The sequence below is a fragment of the Gopherus flavomarginatus genome, chromosome 10 (genome assembly GCF_025201925.1).
Source record: "Gopherus flavomarginatus isolate rGopFla2 chromosome 10, rGopFla2.mat.asm, whole genome shotgun sequence".
Taxonomy (NCBI): domain Eukaryota; kingdom Metazoa; phylum Chordata; order Testudines; family Testudinidae; genus Gopherus; species Gopherus flavomarginatus.
In genome coordinates this window covers 65,451,671-65,467,756 of record NC_066626.1, presented here as the reverse complement: position 1 = coordinate 65,467,756, position 16,086 = coordinate 65,451,671, and the positions used below count along the sequence as shown (strand labels likewise).

Here is a 16,086-nt window from a genome sequence, read left to right as displayed (position 1 = left end):
GCTTGGTGAGGGAAGGGAATGCAATCACATGGCCACATGAGTCACCTGGACTACAACTACCCTGAGAAATTATGGCAGCATTTTGGAATTTAGATATTTTGGAATTTTAAAATTTGGCATTCAATTTATCTATTAAAATTTTCATTTAGTCAAAACCCCTCCAATTTTTCATCAAAAACAGTTTCAGCAAAAATTTTCTACCAGCCCTCAAGAACATACCTAAGGCAGTAGTATGCATTACATGTTATTTCAATCCTTGACCTCTTTTCTGAGTGTGGCAATAAAGGAGCTATTTAGTACTAATTGTGCTTGATAGAGCCATTTGTGAATATGAACGTTTCTTTACCAGAAGCCAGACTGATACCCTTAACTGATTGTTCAACAGTCAATCGATAACATTCAGCTATCCCACACAGATTGCATTCAGCAGTGACCTAGAGGTGAAGGGATTTACCTATTACTATTATTAACCTATTATATCCCCCAAACTCCCAACATCCCAACTGAAAATAATTGCACTCAATTTAAAACTACAAGAAAAATAAATTGCGATACTGTATACAGCATTACTTTTTCCAGACATCAAGATATCTGGAGATCATGAAAATGCCACTAAGTACAGGCAGGGGTTTTCATTAAATTCCTTATGCTCCTCTGGGGAGCAAAATAACTTTAAACTGATTAAAATGTCAGTTCTTTCTAAAACAATTTTAAGTTGTAAATATTTAGCACACAGATACATGTGTAGTTCAAACTCATTAGAAGGAGTCTTCTGGGAGAAAGGAAGTGTTTTCAATGGTGTCCATATTTGGTGGTGTACAGTTTCATTTTAACCGCGCTTGGAAAATATATTACCCTTAAACATGGTTTTATAATAGCTTTGTATTGTTAAGTACATTTTCAATGCCAGGTGGGGCACTTCCATCACTCATTTCTTATTCCCCCCACTTTTTAATATTTAACACATTTTAAAAAGCAGGGAAGGAGTTTGTTTAATTTAAAAATCTGAAGCAAAAAATACATATCCATAGGCAGATGTATGTCCCCACATCACTTTCCTCCAGGTGATGGCTATTTATGCATATTTATATTAAGAGACTGTTCCATTTGTGGGAAAGGATTGTGTGGTGGACTGTGCACCACCAGCCAGTCCCATAGACAAGAACAATGGTTTCAGCAGTGATAGGGGAGTGTAAACCCAAGTAGTTCCTGCTGTATCCAGAGGGGAAGGGCAGGGCTATCTTCATCACCTTTAGGGAGACTAGTGTCCACACAAGACATTCTTTGCCTTTGCATGCCAAGAGTCCTGGCAGGACTGCAAAAAGGGAAGGTGCTAGATAGAAAATATCTTGTACCTTCTCCATGTCATTTTCTAGCCTCATATATTGAAATATACTTTATTAACTTTGAATGTAGCCAATATGTTCATGTCACAGGTTCACCAGAACAATGGACTCACAAGGAAGAACCCTATAATTTTACAGCAGTCAACTGATGCCCAGCTCAAGGTAGACACCTCAGTTTTACATTCTACAACATAAAACAATCTTTCACTAACTCAGTCAGAAACGTGCAGATTTAGCCAGTGGCCAGACTGGGCTTTTGGGTTAAGAGAGGTGTAGATCCTTCCTCTCCTGCCCTAACTTCACCTAGAACTGCCCCTGGGAGGAAGCATCCAACCCTTTTTACTTCATCTGTTGGGCTCTGATTGGCTTTTTGTGTGCTCCTAGCCTTTCTAGCCACCAAAGAACCTATTATCATTGGTACTGCCTGCAGCTGACCCTGGATGACCTCTCTATGCAGCTCTTGGAGATCTGAACTCACTGCTTTTTTCTTCAAAAGAAAACCTTCCTTGGGCAAGGTGCACCAAGATGGTGGGACCTCCAGTATGGGCCAGTAAACCTTTGTATACCCATCAAAGTCCAACAGACATTTTTAGTACTCCATGTTCTTTCAAGTGAATATAACACCTCTATTCACATTTTTATTTATATTTTCATACTTTTAGTAATAAAATAATAATACTTTTAATACTTAGGTTTCAGTAACCAAAAACATCTGACACGTAGTTCTTGTAATGGTTATGTAATCTAGCAGCTTTATCCATTAATTAATGTGGAGTATGTGTGCGCATGGGGGGGGTAAATTTTGAAATGATTAGCCATAATGGTATAATTAAGTAGATTTTTTATCTGAAAACTTGCTTAAATACTGGGAAGTAAAAAGTTTATCATCATTATTACAAGAAAACAGCATTGTAGTTTGGAGAGAGCAAGCCGTCTTCAATCTAAGTGCAACAAACTGGTGAGTTTGCACCAATCATCTTCACCGCTCTGTGCCATATCCCCTAGCATATCCATTAGTGGAAACCACGTAAAGCAAGTTGACAGTTTACCTGTCTCAGCAGCAATATCTCCCATGATGGATCTCTTTACAAAGAGATCACAAACAGGATACAGAAAGCTTCTCAGTCATTAGGAAAGTTACATAACAAATTCCTGAAATCCCACAACAATAACCCTCTCAACAAAAATAAAACTTTATAATGCTCTTGTGCTCACATCTCTCCTCTACGGCTATAAGACCTGGACAACACATGAATGGCATATCAAGTAGCTAGCGGCCTTCCATATGCGGTCTCTGCGCACCATTATGGGGATTCGCTGGCAGGACAAAATTACCAACTTGGAGGTTCTCTAAAAGTCAAATGCCTTAAGCATCGAGGCCATGCTGATAAAAGCCCAACTATGCTGGGTTGGACACATCATTGGGATGCCTAAACATCGACTCTCCAGAAAAATCTTCTAGAGAATTGGCACAAGGACACCAGAACCAGAAAGCGCTACAAGGACAGCATCGAGGACAGCATACACTTTGGTGCAATAAAACTGGATGCTCTTGAGCAGGCTGCATTAAATACATCAGCATAGCAACACACAACACAGAGCTTTCCAAGCCTTTGAAGAGGACAGCAATAATTAATTGTTAGCTGCAAGAGAAAAGCGTCATACTACTGCTATAGCTACCAAGATGCTCACCAATGACTTTGTCTGCCGGATCTGCTCACAAGCATGCGTTTCACACTTTGGACTTCAGAGTCACTCCAGAATCCACAAAAAGAGAGAGCATGAAAACATCATTGTCGAACCGACGGACTACACACACATGTGAGTGGCCAGGAAATTGGGGAGAGAGGCTGTTTATGGATGAATCAAATTAAATGTGGTGACTGAAGGAGGACTATTTGCTGTAGATTATTTTTAGGCAATTCAGCGATTATGTTGCAATTCTAAGTAATGAGATTAAACTTTCTAGTAGGCAACAACTGCAGATGAAGCAGTTCACTGCCAGTAAATAACAAGTTTCTTCTCCTTGTTACCAAAGGGATTTTAGACTCCTTGATACTGGAAACTGTATGCTTTCTTGGGTGAAAAAAAGTCTATCTTCTAACAAACTAAATAACAAACAAAAAAATTATTCAGTATACATCATATGGGAATATTTATTAAAAAAAAGGAAGCCCAGAATCTATAAACTGCAATATTAAAGATTAAAATGAAGTTGCTTTCTCTTTGAAATTTCAGTTCACCCAGGAAATAAGTGTCTTTATAAACACTGTCTCTCTCAGCTACTTGGTTATCAAATAGTCTCTCTCCATAGAGTAATAAAAGCATAATATGGGAAGTATTTGACATACTTCCTCATTTGTTTAATGGTGATGATATGGGGGAAATTACCCTTTTAATACACTGGAACATTTAGCTTATGATCCTAAGTGAACCTTCTCCCAAAAGCTCAATTTATTTAAACAAAACACATTTTCCCATGATAAATTGCGAAGAGTGACAGGGAAAAACACTATAATTAAAATCAAGGGGAAGGCTTTCTGTGACTCTTCTCAAGTAGAAACTAGGTCTACTATAGTTCAGTTTACTGAAACTTTCATTGACTTTCACTCACCCGCAAGCAATGAGATTTTCACACATGAATTAGGCCTTTCATTGGCAAACTTCAAGATCACAATTTTATGCTACCTCAGTGGCTTGCTATTTTGGTGCAAGAAAGCAAGGCTGACAGCAGTCTACGGTCACTAACTTCCTCAGCTTGTGGAACTGAGGCAAATTGCAGAATTTAGGTACTTGAAGCAGGAGGGCTGGTTGCCTGCTACCTAGGTATGTAGCAACCTGTAAGAATCACTGATTGGTTACCAATATCTGTCTTAACTGGAAGTTATATTGTACTTTTAATACAGAATGTGGTTAGAGGTAGGAAAAAAACAAAATGGTGGCTTTGAGAATGAACTGACTTTCATTCAGGGACAGGGCCAAGTAGTAGTATTTATTATTTAATGGCTCTACTGTCCCCAGAGGGCTAGCGCCGACATCATCTACATTTCCCACAGGCAGGGCGGCACCAACATACCTCGGATGGGTGACCAGTGCAATGTGGTGCCTCCTGACATGCCCGAACCCAATGGTGAGGAGCACTGTGGATGAAGCCGTGCAGGATGCGGTCAGAAAATGCATCGCCAGGGCCCCCTCCAAGCAGGATGTTGCCACTTACCTCGGTGGCTCCCTGGAGGCTGAGTTTGGGAGAGAGTGGGGAGACCTGTCCTCTCTCTGGTACCATGCCTGCAATGCCTCGAGATGCCTAGAAAAGGGGATTGGCTGCCGCTGGAAGTGGTGCGAGGAGCGCCGAGAGCTGGGAATACTGGTGCCAAGCATAAAGACCTCAGACCACACCATCATCACCCCAACCGCCAGAACGATGCTAAAAAGGACCCTGAAAGACGCCATCCGCTGCCACTACACCGAGAACCTCAAGCGGAAGCCAGACCAGGGCAAGGCGTTCAAGGTGTCCAGCAAGTTCATCCACTGGGCCTGACTCAACTGCATTCTCCTCAATGGAGCTGTCCGCCACGGCAACCGGGACAAGTGCTGCAGGAAGTGCGCCTATGCCAACAAGACCCTGTCCCATGTCCTGTGTGGCTGCAAACACTACTATGGAGCCTGGTGGCACCGCCACCACACCATCCAGAACCGGCTGGTGAAAGCCATCCCGCTGGGGAAGATCACCGTCGACTCCGCCATCCCCGGGACAGACAGCCTCCTGTGACCTGACATCATTGTAACCAGCACAGAAAAGAAGGTCCTCATGGTAGACGTCACGGTGCCATTTGAAAACAGGTCACCAGCCTTCCACGATCCCTGAGCACGGAAGGCATTGAAGTACACTCTGCAGGCCAACACCCTGAAACCCCAGGGCTACGAGGTCCAGATAAACACCCTGCTCATGGAAGCCCTGGGCGCATGGGATCTCCACGATGAGCCGGTACTGAGAGCATGCAGAGTCAGTTGACACTACACTCGGCTCATGAAACAGCTCATGATGTCCGACACCATCAGGAAGTCCAGAGATATCTACACAGAACACATCACGGAACACCGCCAGTACCAGGTCAAGTAACTGAGACCGGCAACCAGGGAAATAACCCACTTCCTTCCCTGACAAACCGAGGGATGCACCCCATCCATGTACTTATTCTGTACACCAATACTGACTCGGACTCTCAATACACTCCGTGAGTGGTGTACCCAAGCCCACTTATCCACTGATGCTTTTAAAACTCCCACATCTCAGTCTGGATCTATGCTGGTTATGTGATATGTATGTATGTATATACCTTGTGAACCTTGTAACTGATACTTGCAATCCCCCATAACCCAAGCCTGACCCCAGATGTACAGCACCTTCCCTCTCAACTTGCGTAAATTTGATTTTAAACATTAACTTTAATAAAATTTGTATTATTTGTATTTCAGTAGCCCCTTGAAGCTCCAGCTTCCAACATTCTAGGCACTCTATAGACACACAGAAAGAGGCAGCTCCTGCCCTAAACAACTTACAGTCTAAGTAGACAAGACAGAAACAGGATGTATTATCATCTGTCAGAGAGCCTCAACAGGCAAATTAGTTTGTAAGTATCACGCCAGTACTCCAGATGGTTAGATAAAAATCAAAGTCCTATTTTACTTATTCTTTCCTTGCCCATTTTGGAGATGAAGGGCCAGGACAACAGACATACAAAACACATAAAAGGGCTATCAAAATTAATAGAATAGCCAAGTCTAAGACAGTACGTACTAACTAGTCCCCCATCTCTTCTCTCACCTTTGTTCTCCTCTTAGCCAATATGCACCATTTTCTGTTACCATATTGGGATAACCCACTGAACTGTAAGTCTCCATTTTCCTAATTGTGACCCTTGTGTCCCAGTGGTTCCTTGATTCATGTTTCTGGGTCCAAATCTGTAAAATGAACCCTGAGGAAAGAAAGCCAGCAAGCCAAACTCAGGCACCCTCTCCCCTAGGTACTTGACTGCCCTCTCACATCCCCATTCTTTACAGATAAGGAACTGAAGCACCGAGAAATTAAATTACTTGTACAAGATACAGGAGGTCTGTAGTTGAGCTGGGAACTGAACCCAGATTTCCTAAGCCTCAATCCAATCCTTAACCACAACCTCATTCCTCTTCAAGGAAATGTGAGGACCCAGGGCCTAGTGCATGAAAGAAGACCATCACAGAGAAAGATTTGTGTATTCTGCAAAAACCTTTCATAAAGTCTATGTTTACTGTTTTAAAAAAATTGTCTTTTTGAAAGTGCTTTTATTCAGTGTCCTTTGGTTTATTCCCTCAGGCTAACATCATTTGACAGAAAGGTTGCTTTCTTCTTGACTGCTCAATCAAAAGCAAATGGTTTTTAGAGAGTTGCAATAAGAGAACTTAAAAAAAAAAAAAGGCTGGAACGCTTAATAGTCAGACCTAATTATTTCAATTCTCCACAATGCGTAAATGTCTGTATCAGACAGATTTTAATAAGCCTTCAAAAGTTGACACAGTATTTATCACTGATTTGTTAATTTAATTTTTTTAAATCAAAATGACTATTGCTTTTCGGGCTAGATTGGGGCCAGAGTCCTGTGTAGCGTAGTGAAGGGCTGCACCATTCCAGGACGATAGATAGGAACATGCTCTCCCAGGTGATCCCTCTATGCACAGGAAGAGTGAAAACTGCTCTATTCACATATTACCCCATCCCACCCCTCCCTACTCCATCCCACAGGCTGGTATAGAGGGGACATAGCTATGAACCAGACTGTCCCCTGCTCTTTTTGGGGGGACTTGCTCTTTGGTCAGGGGAGGTTGTGAGAAGCAAGCAGTCCTAGGGTTCCCCAGAGCACAGGAACTGCTACTGTGGGAAGCCTTTCCTCGCAGCATAGTTGGAACAGAAACTTCTTGCTTGATGGGAAGGCCAAGCTCTCACAAAACTAAGACCTTTTTGGTATCCCTGCTTGGCCAGGGAGGACATACTTGCTAAATAAAGCCTCAAAGGGCTTAAACTGAACACAGAAGTGAAATTCACAAGTAATTCAAGTGATTCAGTAGTAATACATAATGAGAATCCTTTGCTGATCTTCAGCATTTTATGTGGGGTTGTTAGCATTGTCTATTATTAAGGTTGCCTGAGACCTCCCATGATCAGACCTAGTTTTCAGTTGCTCTTCACTTTGCCAAACTTTAACTTTTTGGGCTTAAATGTGCTTTTTGTCATCCCTGTAAAATTTAACCCAAATCTGGCCAAGTTAGAAGTCGTTGGAAAATCACACTTTGCACATGCTCAGTAGAGACTTGATAGTACTTTGCAGCTAAATTCCCCCAAAATTCCATCCACACTGGGCATGGTCCAGCTTGAGGCTAAGCAGGACTTTCCCTTCAATTGCAATTTAGAGATGCTGCGAGCCAGGGCCAGGCACCAGAACTGACAGCAGGAAGCCTCTCTCCCCTGTGCTTTCAGTGACCCTTCAGCTAGGCCCAGGAAGCATGGAAAAGGAAGCTTCTTTATTTGAATGTGGAGAGGACAATAGCTGGATGTGAGGAGAGTGGGGCACTTAGATTGTGTCAAGGAGCTGGGGAGGGTCGGGGACTGGAGGCTGGTGGTGGGGAGAGGAAACTGGGATTGGGAGTTAGAGTTAGAGTAGGGGGAGACTGGGACTGGGAGTTAGGGAGGGTAACAGGGTGCATGACTGGGACTGCCTAAGTCAAGAAATTCTGACTAAGGGTATGTCTTCACTACCGGACGGATCGGCAGGCAGCAATCGATCCAAGTGCTCTCCTGTCAACTCCTGTACTCCAGCTCGGCGAGATGCAAAGGCAGAGTCGATGGGGGAGCGGCAGCAGGTGACTCACTGCGGTGAAGACACTACGGTAAGTCAATCTAAGTACGTCGACTTCAGCTACCTTATTCACGGAGCTGAAGTTGAGTAACTTAAATCGATCCTCTCCCCCTCCTCCCCAGTGTAGACCAGGCCTTAGAATCAGTGAGACAGTGGAGAAGAAGTCAGGGGTTCTGCTGAAATAAATAGTACGTGATCATGTAATCAGAGACTGTATCTTAATGCATACACCCAAGGGAGTCAAATTAAGGTTGCAAAGGCCACCTTAATAATGGCATTTCCTAACTTCTGAGTGTTTGACTTTTCAACCTTTTTCACATAGTGTGTGTAATATGTAGCTATAATGGGGGTTGATCCATGTTCAAAATATACTATGTTGCGCAGGTTTTCTTGACTGCCTTTAATAAAATACATCTCCAATTACTCTTGTGCTGAAAGCAGACAAGAAAATGAAAACCAACGAAAAAGTTGCACTACTCTCCTTACATCATTAATCTTTTATCTTTTTCAGAAGTTCACCTATACAATGAATTTACCAGTGGAATTACTTTTGTTTCATAAGAGTTATAAGGTGTTTGATCATAACTGCTGGAGTAAATTAAGCAGATTTCATGAGCAGCTAACTAAGAATGCTGATGCCACAAGGGAGTTTTGATATCCAAGAGATCACAATTTGATTCCAATGACACAGAGTGGGGTATAATAGATTTTGAACCATTTGTTATTTGTCATCTGTTTCATTTGATTAAAAATGTATGGTATTTACAGGGTTGGAAGGATTCAATTTAAATCATTAGTTGCCAGTAAATGTCAATTTCACCACACACAAAGTGAGAAAAACAATGTCCACTGAAAGTAGTCAGTGCGTGCAGCCCCCCGACATTAGTGTCACAGGACCCTGTTGCCCTACTCATTCATTCACTGGCCGAGATTGAAGGGGGTCTGCTTACCATGGGCTGGAGCTGTTCAGCAGTGAGGTGGCTTCCCTGTCCTTGTCATATGCCTTATCGGGGGAGAGGGGGTTGCTCCACCCAACCTGGAATGCAGCCTCCCACCCAAAAAAAGGCCTGAGATTTTTGTTTGTTTGTTTTAGCTTCAACTTCCTAGCAGTGGGAACTGAAGACTTTATGGGTAAAATTCTGTAATTTAGACTTTTGAATTAGGCTTGTTTCAAATAAATAAAGCTTTAACTTTTTGAATCTCAACATCTACTGCCATTAAATAATTATTGTCTTCCCCCTTCATGCAATGAGAAAATTAAAATAATTAAAAATAAAAACATGCTTAAAATTCATATTATCCATCAAAATTAGAAAATAATAAACATCAAATTCTGCCATGCCTAAGAGTATTTATCAGTCAATAGGCTGGAAAAAGAATTGCTAGGACTGATAAAAGATGTAAAAAGATCATCATTAAAAGGGCAAATGAAGGAATACTAAACTTTGTCAAAGGGATCATAACACCTCATCTGGGGAAAAAAAAACTTTTGAGTAGGGTGACAGTAAAAACACTTTACTAAATTGTTCACTGAGAAACCTTCTATGCTAAGATGCAGTGTGGTGGTTTACTTGGCAAAGTACTCAACAGTTAATGAGAAAAACAGTGTTAAAAACAACAGCACTGTTAAAGAAATTTTCTCCCTTTTAGAAACATATTACTTGAGAATAAAATCTATAACTGTTTTTACTCTAGAATTGATACTCTTCAGCATTCAGTTCAGCATCAGTTTGTACTAGCTTCATCATATTTGCCATTTTGGCAGCAGACTATTCGTGCAAAAACCCATTATTTCCCTCCCAACTATTGTGGTGATGTTCAGTATTCCAAATACTATTAGCATACAAAAATTCTCTTCCTGTTATGTAATTAGAACGTAAAATTATTTTTTCCTATATGGGTAGCATAAAAATATAAGCTGAATAACCCATTGGTGTGCTTCTTTGGAGCTAGGGTGTTGATAGATGGTAACTCCTCCACTTTAGTATGTTGTTCCTGAAAGATGTTAGTATATAACCAAACCTTTATTTTGCTACTAGTTCAAATTCTTCCCTAGATTAATGATAAATACATTACTGTCTTTAGTGCAGGGAGAACACACTCCAGCAATAGGATGAGGAGGAAGGGCTGGGAAGAGAAAGGAATGACTCTGTGTACCCTGGGAATCTCTTAGGTGTTGAAATTGTATATTTGGCTAAATATGTGAAAACTTTCTTGATGCAAATGATCTCTTCTTAAAATATGTGCTGAATTCATAAGTCAGTGTCAAATATTCATTAAAAGAACATGTGTGTTGGGGGGAGAGAGAGTGATGAGGAGTATAAATCCCACACTAGAACGGAAAAGGTTAAGGAGGGAGCAGTTCTGGGCCCCTGTAACTCTGCACCCCCTCCTTTCCCAAACCTGCAGAGCATGCTCTAGCTGGAGGAAGGACTTTAAAGGGAGCCAGACAACTTAGATGGGGGAACAGGTCAGATCTACCCTGAGTGCTCCAGACCAAAGATGCCAAAAAAGCCTCTGCTGGGGAGGAAGGGACTACCAGATGACTCTAGCCAGGCTGAAGGTTCTGTTACCCTTCCCCCTCCCTTTCTGCTATATTAAATTGGACGTTGAGACTGTGGAAGGGGGTGGATAGTAGGAAGTGGTCCAAGGAGGCAGTCTTGAGGCAAACCCTGGTGCCTGATTTAGCTTGCCCAGAGTAAGAGCTCAATGGAGTGGAAATGCCCTCGTCATACAGGGATATAACCATCACTTCCACCCCTCCCAGAAGTAAGGAGAAAGTGGAGATGCTGAAAGCCTCATGGGAAGGACCAGCCACCTTCAGGGGCTAGGAGATAAACTGAGGATCCTCTCTTGTCAGAAGGATGTGGAACCCTCTACAATTTGTTGAACGCTACTGCCCCGAAAAGGGGGGATGAGCTAAATTGGTGATCCAGCTGGAGGACTGAGTTGATACACAATCAAAATGCGGGTCAGCCCAGGTCTGGAGGAGTTGCTGACAGGAAGCACCAGAGAGCAGGAGGGGGAAATTGAGAAACCAATGACCTAACTACTAAGTGATGCCACCAGTAAGCCCAGCTCCTGGCTCTACATACATACATAGATACATAGACACACATAGTATATTTGTGAAAATATTTATATATTCAATATATTTTTAAATCACACACATACGCCATATTTCTGCCAACTTTTTAAATAAAATTTCCACTGGGGGCCAACAATTTTGAGTGGGATTTTTAGGTGTTGGTGTTATGACTAGGGTGGCTTCCAAAGGACGTAAGGGCTTGTCTACATTACCCGCTGGATCGACAGGCAGCGATTGATCCAGCGGGGGTCGATTTATCGCGTCAGACATGATAAATTGACCGCCAAGCACTCTCCCATTGACTCCGGTACTCCACCGGAGCAAGAGGCGCAGGCAGAATCGATGGGGTCTATCAGCAGTTGACTTACCACAGTGGAGACACCGCGGTGAGTAGATCTAAGTACGTTGACTTCAGCTACGTTATTCATGTAGCTGAAGTTGCGTAACTTAGATTGATCTCCCCGCCAGTGTAGACCAGAGCTAATAGAGCTAGGAAGATACACAAGGCTTGAAAAGACATTACAAGTCTGTGATGCAAAATTATTTACAATTAGATGCTTTATTTTACGTTTTATTAGTTTGATGAGACTAGGTGCATCGTGCAAATTCCCATCTCAAACTGTGTCCAAAATTATCTACTCTTATTTTACTGCCTGGTGCACATATACTTAGTATCTCTATCTATTGTATGAATCTATAATGCTATTTTAAAGTACCAATTGCATTTGAGATGAGTGTTGAGGGCCTTTATGTTCCTTATATTTGGGAATGCATCCCTATTCAGGAGAGTCCTTGAGCAAATCCAATGGAACTTTACCACTTAAGCAAGTACTTTCCTGAATTGAGGCCAAGCAGTTTTGTTTAAAACAATGTATCCTGCTCACAAAGGAAGCAGGAGATGATATTACTTCTACACAACTCAAATTATACACTTTACTAACAGAAATGTTAAACATGCAATTCATTTAACCAAAGTAAGTATTAAGACTTAGAAAAAAAATTAAGTGTTTTGGATAGTTGTTGAATGGAAATACTCTCTAGCATATAAATAGTGTGCTTACTACTCATGGGTTTACCATGGTTTTAAATCACTGACTGAATGTGACATGTGTCACATTGTGCTGGGGTTCATTGCATGATAAGCTATGTCACATCTAACTATATATTAAATTATTTCTTGGTGCCTTCTTCTGAAATTAATGTATGCTAATGCCAGCAATCCACTGCTTGTAGAGAGAAATATATAATGAAAATATTTTCTTGTAACAATTTTTTCCCCCAAAAAATACTACTGGTAAAATTATGCAGTGGGCCAACAAGTAATTTTTAAAAAGGAATCAGCTCCTCCAAATGGTCTTCCATTGATCAAAGGCTGGTCAAAAAATTTCCAACAAAACTGTCTCAGTGAAAAATTGAGTTTCCAATGAAATAACATTTTTCATTAAAAGAGTCTGCTTTCTGCAAAAATTTTAAATTTTCATCTTATACACTTTGGCTAAAATTGCAAACTTTTCAGCCAAAAACATTTGGGTTTTGGATGAAAGTTTTCCAGTTCCAGTTTTTCCAAATCTATCCACAGGGGAAAAAAAATCCAAACAGCTCTGCATCAGTCACCATACAGTGGGCCAAATCTTGCTGTTAGTTACCTCCATGCAAATACTAGGGATAGCACAATGTGGTCCTGAGAAAGGTAATATTCATGAGTTTTGCTTATAGGCATAATCTTAATGCATAACACTGCACAGATGGATGGACTAACGTTACTATGTGCTTTGTAAGACTTGTTAATTTTATGAATCATGTCTGATAATTGTAATAATTTGAATACTCAAGATGAAGGAACCTGCTAATTGCTTTACTGTGAATGTAATGTCAAATACCCACTTTCTGTTTTTTTAATACATTAATGAAATACTAAGATTAATTACTCTCAGAATACTAAAGGATGAGAACTGCTAATTGCAAGCAACTGAGAAAATGTATCTCTTGATAAATAAACCAAAGAGCTTTCAGCCTTTGACATAAAAATTTATACCCTGCAAGAAAAAACAAGGGCAAGGATATATAACATTAAACCAACACACAATTAACAACACTTTGTTTTAATTATCTTTGGGCACAATTAATGTTGGCCCTGCAGTTCATTTTTCTTCTTTGACTGCACATTAGACTATTTATGTAGATTAATTCTTGAAGTATTGGCATTTGCTAATACATGGTTTTTCACAAGCTACTGCACAAAGCTGACATCAGTGAGGAAACTTATTAACTGACCTCCCAGAGACAGATCTTGTCTGTCCATAATGTTATTTTTTTTCCTTCTAGGCAGTTTGCCATAATTGATAAAAGGTTATGACTTTATTGAATGATTTCTTATCAGCTGAAAGGACATAAAGGACTGAACAGTCATGTAGACTGACTGAAAACAAGCCCAAGGGAACTCAAATTATGCATATTTGTAAAAGAAATTTACAAGGAACCTCAAGTCACTCAACATCAATGATACAATTACGACTGAATAAGTGCTTTTGTTTATTTCAAGTTCTATAGACCTAGGTAAAATGCATACACATTATGAAGCAATTGTTCTATGTAGGATTAGTGAGAATTAACATTTAATATATTTATTTTAGTGATATTTGTGTGGGTCTTTAAAGGGAAAATATATTTACAGACATAATTATAAAGACCTTGTATAATTTTAGGTGAGGCCTGTGCTTTGTACTTAGATCTGAACACACTTACCACTTTTTGTTTTATTTTTGTTTTACAAAATCTTCCAGGACACTAATATTGAACTTGATTTTTAATTGAATTGGGAGTATAAATCAAGTGAGAATGTTATGTGGATTATGAAGCAGAAGGAGAATTTTCCTGTTTGCTTAAACCAGAAATCTATAGCCCCAATGACTGAATTGTTTTTCTCAATCTCAGGCAAAACTCCTGCTGAGATCACTAGAAAGCATTTGTATACCGTACTGCTGAACCACTGTATAAGAAATTGAACAGACTACAATGAACTGAGCACTGAACAAGAACTCCAGAATTTGATTCTATGTTGGTCCAGACCTTGATTCCAATCCTTGAGGTTATTACAGCAAGCTTAAGTACATGCACATTGCACTCAGCGCAGTTACTCAGGTGCATTCTTCTCGGGAGGTCTGGTAAGGATTGTGAGGTTTTCAACAATAAATACTCCAAATATTGCAACTTCAGCAGTAAACACCAGAGTGAAGTAATGCCATTTTTATGATGGTTATTAAATCATGCATGCTACATATGATTAAAAAAATTAACACTTGAAACAAAGTCAGAATGTGTTAACGGGTTTGATTGAGCCTATAGCTTGAACTGAATTAAAATGATTTATGAAGTACTTTTTAAGGATATATGATCCTTGACATCAGAGAGAGTAGTTCCAAGATGGAACTTTTTGCTCATCCTTGATAAATGAATCATGATAAAAAATACTGTTACATGAGTCTAAGTGAACTAAGGATTTATACCACATTGATTCAGTACCACTATAAGAAGTGGTATACTTTTATGTGTAAAGTTTTATTATTTCTTACCTCCAGAGCTTTCAGTCGTTCTAACAGCAATTTCGTCTTTTCTTTCTCTTTTACAGTACTGCTACTTTCACTTCTTGAATCTTCATCTACTGCAATATGAATGTGTTCCATAGTTTCTTTGCATTTTCTGTCCTCTTCTGACAGTTTTTCCTAAAAAGATTAAGAATTGTTTTCATTACACACAAGAGCAGATGAAATTAATTATGTAAGAGTAAATGCCTAGGAATCTCCTTTGAGAGACAATGTGCGTGAAGTAATATCTTTTATTGGACCAACTTCTGTTGGTGAAAGAGACAGGCTTGTGACCTACAGAGAGCTCTACTTCAGGTCTTCCCAAAAGCTCTCTCTTCTCAGAAGACCTAAAGAAGAACTCTATGTAGCTCAAAAGCTTGTATCTTTCACCAAAAGAAGTTGGTCCAACAAAAGATATTAGCTCACACACCTTGTCTCTCTAATATTCTGGGACCAACATGGTTACAACGACATTGCAAACAACACAGGAATTTCCTTTGCACATGCAAAAAAGAGAACTTGTACCTTGTCTGTGATCACAGTACTCATGAAGATTCTGCTGAACGTATTACAGTCTCAGTCCTGCAAAAGGGTGTGCATAGGTGAACCTTTATACCCTACCTGAATTCCCTGTGAATTTAATGGGACTCTGTGCAGGTGTAACAGTCTGTCTTCTGCACGTTAGAGACCTAGATTATCATTGACAAAACAACTTTTGCATTTTCTTTAAAAGTTGTTGCAACAAGAACTTGGCTTCTAATACAAGTGCTCTGCCACTGACATACAGTTTACCTAGGGACAACCAGCATAGAGGCTTATACTTAATATATGGCATCCTTCTAGCGCTTATTCATGAACTATCATTTAGTGGGCTCAGAATCTATTATTGGATATTGATTTCAGCACAGGATATAAACTAATGTATAACTAGAGATAACCAAAGTAACAGGAAGTTTCCAAGTATGTCTTTTGAAAATAAATGAGACTTAGGCTCCAAAGTGACATAGAAGCTTTTTAAAATTTTGCTCATAATCCAGAAATTTTGCATTCAATTAACTTTACTTAATATGTGTGTTTTGGAGTTTTAGCTTGTGATAGGCGGACTCATTTTTGCTTAATTTCAAGCCCCGCTGAACAGCATTATCATTATTAAGGGCTAGATTGCCTATACTTCTAGC

The 16,086-nt window shown here is 40.1% G+C and overlaps 1 protein-coding gene across 3 annotated transcripts in view; it reads right to left on the bottom strand.

Moving 5' to 3' along the window:
* NCKAP5 (NCK associated protein 5) overlaps positions 1 to 16,086 on the bottom strand; it is a 634,612-nt gene that overhangs the window by 175,277 nt on the left and 443,249 nt on the right. For all 3 annotated transcript variants that reach the window (XM_050915979.1, XM_050915978.1, XM_050915977.1), the window contains one exon: positions 14,897 to 15,046. In XM_050915979.1, coding sequence (XP_050771936.1) covers positions 14,897 to 15,046 — 150 coding nt within the window. The remainder of the gene's footprint in view (positions 1 to 14,896; positions 15,047 to 16,086) is intronic.